The following is a 10,307-nucleotide window of genomic DNA, read 5'->3' on the forward strand; positions in this document are numbered from 1 at the left end:
ACTACAGGGCCGTCAGGGTTTGCTCCAGGGTGATGAAGACAGAATCTTTGCAAGGCTGTGTGATTCCAAACGTCCTCCTTACAAATTCCCTTGCATTTACCGGCAGCTGGAACGAACTGGGTTGACTTCCCAGCAAAACATTAAATAGGAACTAACCAGTGAAATAATGATGAGTCACTCTGTGTGCCCCAAGGCTGAGAGTCTCACGGACTGTGCTGTGAGAAGCATGTGATGAGACCCAAGAAGATGGAGCTGGTCACACTCACACTCCAAGGAACAGAACTGAGGTGTCTAAACAGCGTTTCTTTAGGCACACCTTCCTGTAACTTTTATCGTTAGTTTTCTGGTTCCTAGCTGATCAGCACAGAGCTTATAAGAAAACTTGTTTGTTTGGTTGGTTTTGCTTTTCAATAGAAGGTTTCTCTAATAGCCCTGGCTGTCCTGGAACTCTCTTTGTAGACCAGACTGGCCCCGAACTCACGAACTCACGTAGATCCTTCTGGCTCTGCCTCCAGAGTGCTCCATCGTGCCCTGCTGTAAGAAAGTTCTTAAGGACACAGCAGAACTCCATTCGACCCCCCACCATCCTGTGGAGAAGATACATTCACACTCACTTTCCACTTTTTCTTAGGAAGTATTAGCAGGCCGGGTAACTATCCTGCATTGTTATTCAAATACACATTGTTTGAATTTGTAAAAGGTAGCTAAAACAATTCGTTACAAATGTTAACGAGTTAAGCACCTTTGCTCCCTTTCAGTTTCCCAAATCAGCTTCACGTGAAGGCCGGAGCGGCATCAAGTGACCCTTTTAACGAGGTCAATGATTCGTCAACCATTCGAAAGCTCTGGAGAGACCAAGAGAAAACATACAATAACCCACACCTCCCCCACAGTCATTATATAGAAAAGAGAGAAAGTGCCCGGTCCCACCGCGTGGCCCTTTTGTGCTGTTCCTGCAAACGCAGCAGACCTCCTGCTATATAGACCCGCGCGCCCAGCCCTACACACCCAACAGCACCATCCCATCCGAACCGCCAACACCAGCCATGGGGAAGGTGAGCCCCGGGCACCCAGGGCCTGGGGGAGGGAGCTGCCCTCGGGTCCAGGCCCCATCAGGCCTCTCCCTGAGCCTTGCCTTCCCTCACAGATCACCTTCTATGAGGACCGCGGCTTCCGGGGCCGCCACTATGAGTGCAGCAGCGACCACTCCAACCTGCAGCCCTACTTCAGCCGCTGCAACTCTGTGCGCGTGGACAGTGGCTGCTGGATGCTCTATGAGCAGCCCAACTTCGGAGGCTGCCAGTACTTCCTGAGGCGTGGGGACTACCCTGACTACCAGCAGTGGATGGGTTTCAGCGACTCCATCCGCTCCTGCCGCCTCATCCCCCACGTGAGTCCCATTCCTAAGCTAGGAGCTAAAACTGGGGGCGGGGCGGAGGTCACCTTCCTTCTGGCTCTGTGTGTGCCCTCTATGCTCAGTAAGGTCACCAAGGTTCCCTTGAAAACACATCTGAAGTCAAGTTTTCCACTGGTCAGTTTCATTTACTCGGCTGAAATGGAATTCGCCAGGGTTGGGGATAAGCAGAGCACGGTTTGGTTCTGAGCCTCCCGTCCTTGGGCATGAATATAGACAGAAACAGGCTGCCTGATGGATTGAGGCTGTTCCCCCGTTTCTGACTTCATGTGTTCATCAGGCCTGGTCAAACAGGGCTGAGCTGACAGACATAGCTGAGTGACAGACACTTGCCGAGGGATGGGGGAATGGGATTTCAAGGCTTCGGGTACATCTCCCTGTTACCCAAAGGAAGCGCCAACCGTTTGGATCCCATCTATTGTCTAATAGGGGGGCCACGCCACCTCTGTGAGGTTGATACCTCCTTCAGATGTTAGCCACTGCCTCCCCCTCCCTCCCTCCCTTCCTCCCTCCCTCCCTCCCTCCCTCCCTCTCCTCTACCTAGGCACCCCTCCCCCTTCCTCCTGCTCCTTTGGGCATACTCAAAGCACCGGCCTTTAGTTTTCTCATAAGAGAACATCTTGTCATAAGGGCTGCTCTGTGTGTGACAGGCTATCCTGGGGATCAAATTTGTCTGCACACATGCGAGTCCTTTGCGAAGAGCCGAACAAGGGCACAGCAGAAGGTGCCTCGTGAGCAGCTGCTCACGAGGAGACTCCTTCCTAGGAGACTCCTTCCTAGGAGATCTCCTTCGAGGATGGGAGGAGAAAGACCCTGAGACAAGAGCTCTTTCTGGGAAGAAACAGAGACAGCAAAAGAGAAGAGAGGGTTTGGCCAGGACAAGCTGCCCCGACCTTCCATTGTTGTGAAGGATTACTCTCTTGATCCACGTGGGCTTCTTCCTTGTTGGTGTTCCCCAAAACTGATATACCAGAGCCTAGGGCAGAGCTGAGAGTCGAACCTCAATCTAAGACGTCCTTCCTTTTCAGCCTTTGAGGGAGCCAGTGCCTGGGGTGATGGAAAGATGGAGGGATATCTGGGTTGAGCTTTCTTCCTGAATTGTTCCATCCTCTTCATGTGGAAGAGGCAGCTTAACTTCCTCTCCCTCCATTTCTCCTAATGCTACTGGGGTTCAAGATGGTGGCTTTTGCTAAGGATACATTTGGTTTATCATTGTAATACCAAATTTTTTTTTTTTTTTTTTTTTTTTTTTTTGGTTTTTTCGAGACAGGGTTTCTCTGTGTAGCTTTGCGTCTTTCCTGGAACTCACTTGGTAGCCCAGGCCGGCCTCGAACTCACAAAGATCCTCCTGCTCTGCCTCCCGAGTGCTGGGATTAAAGGCGTGCGCCACCACCGCCCAGCTCCAAATTATTTTTATACCTTCCAAAGACAGCCTCAGACCACCATGAATCTAGGGGGCAGATTTAGGAGACTAAAACAGAAAAAATAGTTGCTTAAAAAGGGCACTGAGTAGAGCCGGTTTATGTGTGGTAAGTGGTGGTGACCTCTCCGGGTTTCACTGTGCACAACCTCCTGAACTATATGCACAGTGGTCTGAGTATTAGTGGTCTTTCTTCCAACTCAGTCATCCTTGGGATAGCAAAGGTAAGGAGCCCCAGGCAGCACGTGCTGGATTACCAGGCTCAGGTCCGGTTTTCTCACACACCCCTTGTCTACTCTGCGTGCCCCACAGTCCAGCTCTCACAGGATCAGGATCTACGAGCGAGAGGACTACAGAGGCCAGATGGTGGAGATCACCGACGACTGCTCCCACCTCCAGGACCGCTTCCACTTCAGTGACTTCCACTCCTTCCACGTTCTGGAGGGCTACTGGGTCCTCTATGAGATGCCCAACTACCGGGGGCGGCAGTACCTGCTGAGGCCCGGGGAATACAGGCGCTACCACGACTGGGGTGCCATGAACGCCAGGGTGGGCTCCCTGAGGAGAATCATGGATTTCTATTGAAATATTTTTACTCTACCATTTTCTCCATCTGGACATTAATAAAATATTTCCTGTGTGTTCCATGCAATAATGGAGTCCCTCTGTTCCTTTCAGCCTCTGGGGGCCGGGGCAGGGGCCAGCAAAACTACAGCCAGAAATGATGTAGATGGTCTCATGCATATCCGTGGGTGGGGAAGGAAAGGCAGATAAGGAAACATGCATCTTCAGTCTGCACAGATCTTTCGGGGAAACCGGAAGTGGAGGATCTATAAGCATCAGATCCTACCTTCTGTTTCCCAGCCGGGGTGGTTTTTAGGGTCAGGGAGAGGGGCGTGAAAGGTTTCTCTTTGAGGCCCACTGTTGGCCAATACTAAAGCGACCGGTGAGGAGTCAGTTCCAGAGCATTCGGAGACCCATGCCCATCTTTCCCTCCTGGCCATTACTGGGGGTCCACAGGGTAGGGCAGTCAAGAATTTAGAGGAAAAAGTGACTCTATATCTAGAAGCCAAATCACTGCGGTTACAGAAATGGTCATCCAGAATGGAGGAGGTTTCACAAAACGCCGCAGTCCTGGCTTACACCTGGGTCCTGCTCACTCACTAGCTGCAAGTGGGTGGTGGGGTTATGTCCCTTGGCATTTCTGTGCCTTAGTCTCCCAGTCTGTGAAGACCAGGGGCAATGATCCTGGCCTGATGAAGATCGAGTGTGGATTTTGTGATGATTCTTTTGTAGTGGGTCCAGGTACAAAGTGACTGCTGCCTGCACATCAGGATTTGTAACATAAAGCTATAACAAAATACCTATGGAGTATTTGGACCAAAGTCGGTGCTTATCCAAGTATCGATAATGAATTGAAGGTCGGCCATGTCACAGTCTCTTGGAAGACTTAACTAAAACGTTTAGACCTTAGACTCCTCTCCCTGGTAGCTAATTGTTTTGCACATCAGATTAAAGAGCCACAAGTCTAAGTCTGGTTTTGTATCTCAGGGTCATATCCAAAAAGATTCACATCTTCATTTTAGATACTGTGCTCTGCACTGGAAAATGATGGTGAATAGAACGGGATCCTTCACACACACACACACACACACACACACACACACACACACACACACACGTCTACAGTCTAAGAAGGAAGCAGAGGAACCCACAGAATTTGTGAATAACTGCTCCAGCGGCCGAGCAGCAATAGATGTGTGTAATGGCTAGGGGGCAGGACTGGGGGCGGGGCATGGAGACCCACGGCATGTGTCCAGGTCTTCTGATGTGCTCCTGAAGACAACTTCATCAACCTCAAGCAAGGACTGCAATGACCCCAGGACCACATAGCAAACTGTGTACAACAGTTAAAGATGCTACTTTAGGGATGAGCAAGCATCTCCTAGGATCCTGAGAGCAGTATAACCAAGAATCACATTGGAGCCACCCTGCCAGGCCGTACATCTTCACCATACCTTGTTTTAACTCCCCAGATGAGAGTCTTGGGTCAGTTACCCAGACGTTTCAGGGGGAGGGGCAAAGGAATTGGGAAACAAAACAGAAGGCTGGAACTCAGGCTGTCTTGCTGTCTTCTGAGAGCCCTGGAGCGTGAATCACAGTGAATTTCTCCTGTCTGGAGGCAACGGGTCATGGGGCCTATACCCCACAGCAATCTTCATCACTGGCTACGGGGAGGGACACAGTACTGTTAGGGCCTTTCTGCTCTCCTTCCTGGTGACAGCTCTCCACAGAGACTACAGGGCAGGCATTAGCACCAAAGGCTGGAGAAGAGGTGTGGGCACCCAGAGCTACTGAGGACCTGGGAGAGTCTGGGAAGACATAGCTCTCCAGTAATAGGGATGATAAAAAAAAAAAAAAAAAGTCTGCCTAAGATGTACAGTGTAAAAAATGTGACAGGGATCATTCTCACCCAGCCCGGTGCCTTGGAGAAAAACATGACGTATACAAGGGAAACAGTAAGACAAAATTTGCAGAATTATTTGGGCACCAGGGAGGAAAAGAGAGAGGGGGGGGGGAAGTGGTCAGATAGCTCACATTCGATCAGGAGGAGCATGGCATCATTGATCAGATCTTACCTAAGCAGAGTGGCTCCATTAGATGGTTTACCACGGGCACCTAAGACTCCAGGATTAAAACCACACAGAAGCCAGGAGAGACCTATGGAGCAAGCAAAAACTATTTCGAACCCATGCAAGCAAGAAGCATGAAAGGAGGAGCTTCTGTACCAAATATCAACCCTGATGCCTTCACCCACGAAGCGCACACGCCTTCTCTCCCGGGAGGCTGCAGTGAGTGACCACAAAGAGCAGCAGTACGAAAACGTTGTACAAGAATTGACTCAGGCTACGTGAAACCCTTCCATTCTGTGGCTCTTCTCATTCATTTCCGTCAGAACTAGCCCTCAAACAAACTCCTTATCTACACCCTGGCCCTGCCAGTTTTTTGTTTGTTTGTTTTTGGTTTTGTGGTTTGTTTGTTTGTTTGTTTGTTTTTTGAAAACTATCTTTTCTTTTCTCAAAAAAAAATTGAAATATTGAATGCAGTATTTTGTGATTTGGCTTGTCTTCACTACTGTGAACTGTTAAAGTTATTTGAAGATGTTTTAGGGCTTAGAAAGATGGCTTAAGAGTGAGCACAGACCCCGGGAGAACTCGCATTAAGAAACAGAGCATTTTGCTCCTCTCTCAGAATCAATGGGAACCAGAAACTGGATGCTCGTAACCAAAAAGGGCAGGATTTCACCCAGCACTTCTTCCAGATCGTCATGGTGCTGACTGAGGATGAGCTAGGCCACCCAGAGACAAGTGATGCCATTACCCGGCTCAAGGAGGTGGTAGAGCACAATGCAGTGGGAGGCAAGTATAATCGGGGGTAGACTGTGCTCCAAGCATTCCGGGAGCCGGTAGGGCCGAGGAAACAGGATGCGGAGAGTCTTCGGCAGGCCCTGACCATGAGCTGGTGTGTAGAACTGCTCCAGGCTTTTTTACTTATGTCAGATGACATCGTGATTCTTCCCTTACTCGCCGTGAACAGATCTGCTGGTATCAGAAGCCAGGCATAGACTTGGATGCCATCAACGATGCTCTGCTTCTGGAAGCCTGCATCTATCGCCTACTGAAATTCTACTGCAGGGAGCAGCCCTACACCCTGAACCTGCTGGAGCTCTTTCTGAAGAGTTCCGATCAGACTCTCGACCTCATCACAGCACCCCAGGGCCACGTGGATCTTGGTGGACCCACTGAAAAGAGGTACAAATCTATTGTCGAGTACAACACGGCTTTCTATTCTTTCTACCTGCCTGCCTGCCGCAGCTGCCATGTACATGGATGGAGATGGGCGAGTTCTACCCTGGTCTCTTTGGTGACCCCAGTGCGACTGGAAAGATCGGCACTGACATCCAGGGCAGCAAATGCAGCTGGATGGTGGCTCAGTGTCTGCAACGCGCCACTCGGCGACAGTGCCAGATCTTAGAGGAGAATTATGGGCAGAAGGATCCAGAGAGGGTGGCGCAGGTGAAAGCACTATATAAAGCGCTGGATCCACCAGCTGTGCGCTTCAGGTACGAGGAAGGCAGTTACAGCTGCCTCAAGAGCCTCCTAGAACAGTACTCTGCGCCCCTGCCCCCAGCCATCTTCTTGGAACTAGCAAAAAAGATCTACAAGCAGAGAAAACCACCTTGAGATTGCAAAGGCTTGAAGGGGGGGGGTCTCAATTAAAAAAAAAGAAGAAGAGTGAGCATGGCTCTTACAGAGGACTTGAGCTTGATTCCCACACCTGTATGAAGCAGCTAAAAACTGCCTGTAACTCCAGCTCCAGGGAGATCTCCTGCCTCTGGGCTCAGAAGATACCTGTACTCATATGCACACACACACACACACACACACACACACAGAGAGAGAGAGAGAGAGAGAGAGAGAGAGACAGAGACAGAGACAGAGACAGAGATAGAGAGACAGAAGACAGAGACAGGCGACAGAGAGGGAATTCAGAGACTCGTGTACTGTTTTATCTATTTAGGCATCCATGTATTCCCCACGCCTCCTTTTCCCCTAGTATTGCCTGATATCAAATTAAAGGTCTCACCTACGCTGGACAACTCCTACCACTTCATGTGGATAAAGCCTGGCTGGAAAATGAGATCTGGTACCAAGGTGAAGATGGGCACCCTACCCCACCCCTTCTCCTTTTCACATGGTTCTAACCATCAGGTTCAGGCAGAACAGCTGTAGGAACCCTTCCTCCCTAGGGCAAGGCCTGGCTGATGTCTGAGCGGCTGATTTTGGTAGACGTCAGGAAAAGGCCAGTGGCGAGTAGACCATGGACATATCCCACTTGCACATTTGATTGAGTACAGTGAAACTACCCGAGAATCAGGAGGACATTGCCAGCTTAGGAGAAAATCTGTTTGAATACAAAGACTTAGAGCTGAAGTATGATTAAATCCACTGTTAGTGGAGCTCGTTGTGACAATCTAATGTCCTCCTTCATATCATGAGCATGCTCCGGGCACCGGGCTTCTCACATGGCACTGTGGTTTATGGCTTTCTTTGTTTCTTTCTCTCTTTTTCTAAAAATTCATTCCGTGTGTGTGTGTGTGTGTGTGTGTGTGTGTGTGTGTGTGTGTGTGTGTATGAGATAGTGAATACAGCGTTTTGTAATATGGGTTTAGGGGGTGGCTCATGCTACAGTGTATATGTGGAAGCCACCTTTACATGACTTCTGGAGCTTGAACTCAGGTCACCAGGTAAGGGCTTTTACACACTGAGCCATGTTGGTGGTTCCCTCCCTCCATCCCTCCTCCCCTCCCTTCTTTCTTCCTTCTTTAAAACTAAAATCTGGAAGCCTTTGTGGCATACAGAGATTAAATGGATGAAAATTCCTTTGACATCAACTTTTTCAAGCGTTGGCCTTGTCTTCGGCCATTGAGGAAGCCTTTAGTCTAGAGAAGAGCGCCACCTCGTGCTCACTAGAAGAAAGGCAACTGCCGCGAAGCCCTTTTCAGAATCGGGAAGGCGGAGCTTTATTTTGCACCTTTTGAATATGCTGTAAAAGCAGTGTCTCTGTGCAGGGGAAACACAACTTAATTTATTAAATGAATACAAATTGTATTTAAAAATAGCTTTGAACATGGTGGTTCATGAGAGGCCCGGCAATTGCAGGGGAAGGCTCTCTAAGGGAGCAGCCAGCATTTGCATAGTGTTCAGTCAGTATCACCGCTCCCACCTCTCAGTGTCCAGCAGATACCCAGCTGACGGGTGAAACTTCAAGTTCATGAGGAAAGAGATCCCATGTTCTCCAAATAGTCCCTTCTTTCACCATCAAGCCCAATCTCTACTTTTCTTACAGTTTCTCACAACTGCTTTTATAGTCTTCCTATTCTTAACCACTGCAGGCGATATTCTATATCTTGTTGCCTGACTTCCTCTGTTTTTCTGTCCCTCCATCACTTGTACTTGGAAATCCTTATCCCGCACGTCGGGAGCCACCTCAAATGGACCAGAGCGCCCTTCCAAGGGCGGGGCATAGCACTCTTCCCCTTCCGATGCTTCTCACCTCGGAAAGCCGGAGAGCCTTGCTGCTCACCTTTAAGAACCATGCTCCTGCGCCTGAGCTCTGAATCCCTAGGCCGCCCCGAGAGCGTCTTCCCAGCGCTGGTCATCTTCTGCTGGGATCCTGCACCCATTCATTGTCACGCGCGCCAAGAAGGACTGATGCAGCTCCCAAGCCCGTCCCAGATGCTCACACCTTTGGGCTTTCGTCCGTACTCCGGAAACCTCTAGATGTGGAACTGTGCCACAAAACCCGGATCCCAGAGCCCTTCGTGGAACAACCAGATTCTAGCTTTGAAGTTCCCCCTCTCCACTTACCTTCTATTTTTTTTTTAAATCACAAGTATTTGTTTGTTTGTTTGTTTGTTTATATGTGTTGTGGAGGGCGGGGGGGAGCAGGTAGGCACATGTATGCCCCGGTACTTGTGTGGAGGCTGAAGGAAGGACAGACAAATCGTAGAAGCTGGTCAGGGACCAAACTCAAGCTGCCAAACTTGGCAGCTAGGGCCCTCACCTACTGAGCCATCCTACCAGCCCTCCTTTGTGCCTCTTTAGGCCACCTGCCCCCGACTCTACTTGGTCATCTTCTCTCCCCATGAACTTCAGCCAGTTCCTTCCTCAGCTAAGTCTCCCCTTCAGACTTTTCGTGGACACCCCACTGCTCCCCACCTTTCAGGGTTTTCGCCCTGACTTCTTGGCCTTTCATTCGCTTTTCCCACTGACTTTGTGGTGGCCCTGTTCTTTACAGATCTTTTGTTTTGTTTTGCTTTGTTTGTTTGTTTTTGAGACAGGATCTCTTTATATGTAGCCCTGGCTGAACTGGAACTTGCTCTGTAGATTAGACTGGCCTCGAACTCACAGAGATCCGCCTGGCTCGGCCTCCCGAGTGCTGGGATTAAAGGTGTGCGCCACCACCGTCCGGGTGACAGCTCTTTCGTATTAGCTGTAGGCGTTATTTGTTTTCCATCCCCTATTCCTTTTCACTCCCATTTAATATTCACCGTTCATGCTTCTTCATCTAAAGAGCAGCAGTCAAACCAGGCTTTCCATCCCTGCCTGGTAGCCAAGGTGTATGATCACAAAGTGAAGATCTGCCAGGTCCACAAAGAGAGTTCAAAGCCAGCCCTGAGCAACTTGGTGAAAGCCTGTCTCATATGAACAACTGTGACAAAAACATGTAAAGGTTAACACACATGAGTAAGGGCCCTAGCTTCAGTCCTTAGCACCAGGTAGCAGGGGTGGGGGATATAAACAGCCGCAAAAGCAAACCGTCTGCACTTGTGATATCACAGCCTTTAAGACGTCGTTTACCATGGTTACAATTCCCCATAATCATGACTGATGGTTTTCTGATGGAAAT

The 10,307-nt window shown here is 49.6% G+C and overlaps 1 protein-coding gene and 1 pseudogene across 1 annotated transcript; both read left to right on the top strand.

The window, feature by feature from the left end:
• Positions 1–946: 946 nt before the first annotated feature.
• Positions 947–3,489, top strand: LOC114705067 (gamma-crystallin E). The gene is made up of 3 exons (XM_028886715.2): positions 947–1,055; positions 1,148–1,390; positions 3,147–3,489. The coding sequence occupies exons 1-3, from the start codon at positions 1,047–1,049 to the stop codon at positions 3,417–3,419; spliced, it is 525 nt and encodes a 174-aa protein (XP_028742548.1). The 5' UTR covers positions 947–1,046; the 3' UTR covers positions 3,420–3,489.
• Positions 3,490–5,638: 2,149 nt separating this feature from the next.
• On the top strand, positions 5,639–7,078 carry LOC114705047 (annotated as a pseudogene).
• Positions 7,079–10,307: the final 3,229 nt, after the last annotated feature.

This window comes from Peromyscus leucopus, chromosome 13 (genome assembly GCF_004664715.2).
Source record: "Peromyscus leucopus breed LL Stock chromosome 13, UCI_PerLeu_2.1, whole genome shotgun sequence".
Classification (NCBI taxonomy): domain Eukaryota; kingdom Metazoa; phylum Chordata; class Mammalia; order Rodentia; family Cricetidae; genus Peromyscus; species Peromyscus leucopus.

What these genes read in the sequence shown, in the direction of transcription:
- LOC114705067 (XM_028886715.2), top strand. An exon ending in CCTGCCGCCTCATCCCCCAC is followed by an intron (nt 1,391 to 3,146) that starts GTGAGTCCCATT and finishes CGTGCCCCACAG; the next exon opens with TCCAGCTCTCACAGGATCAG.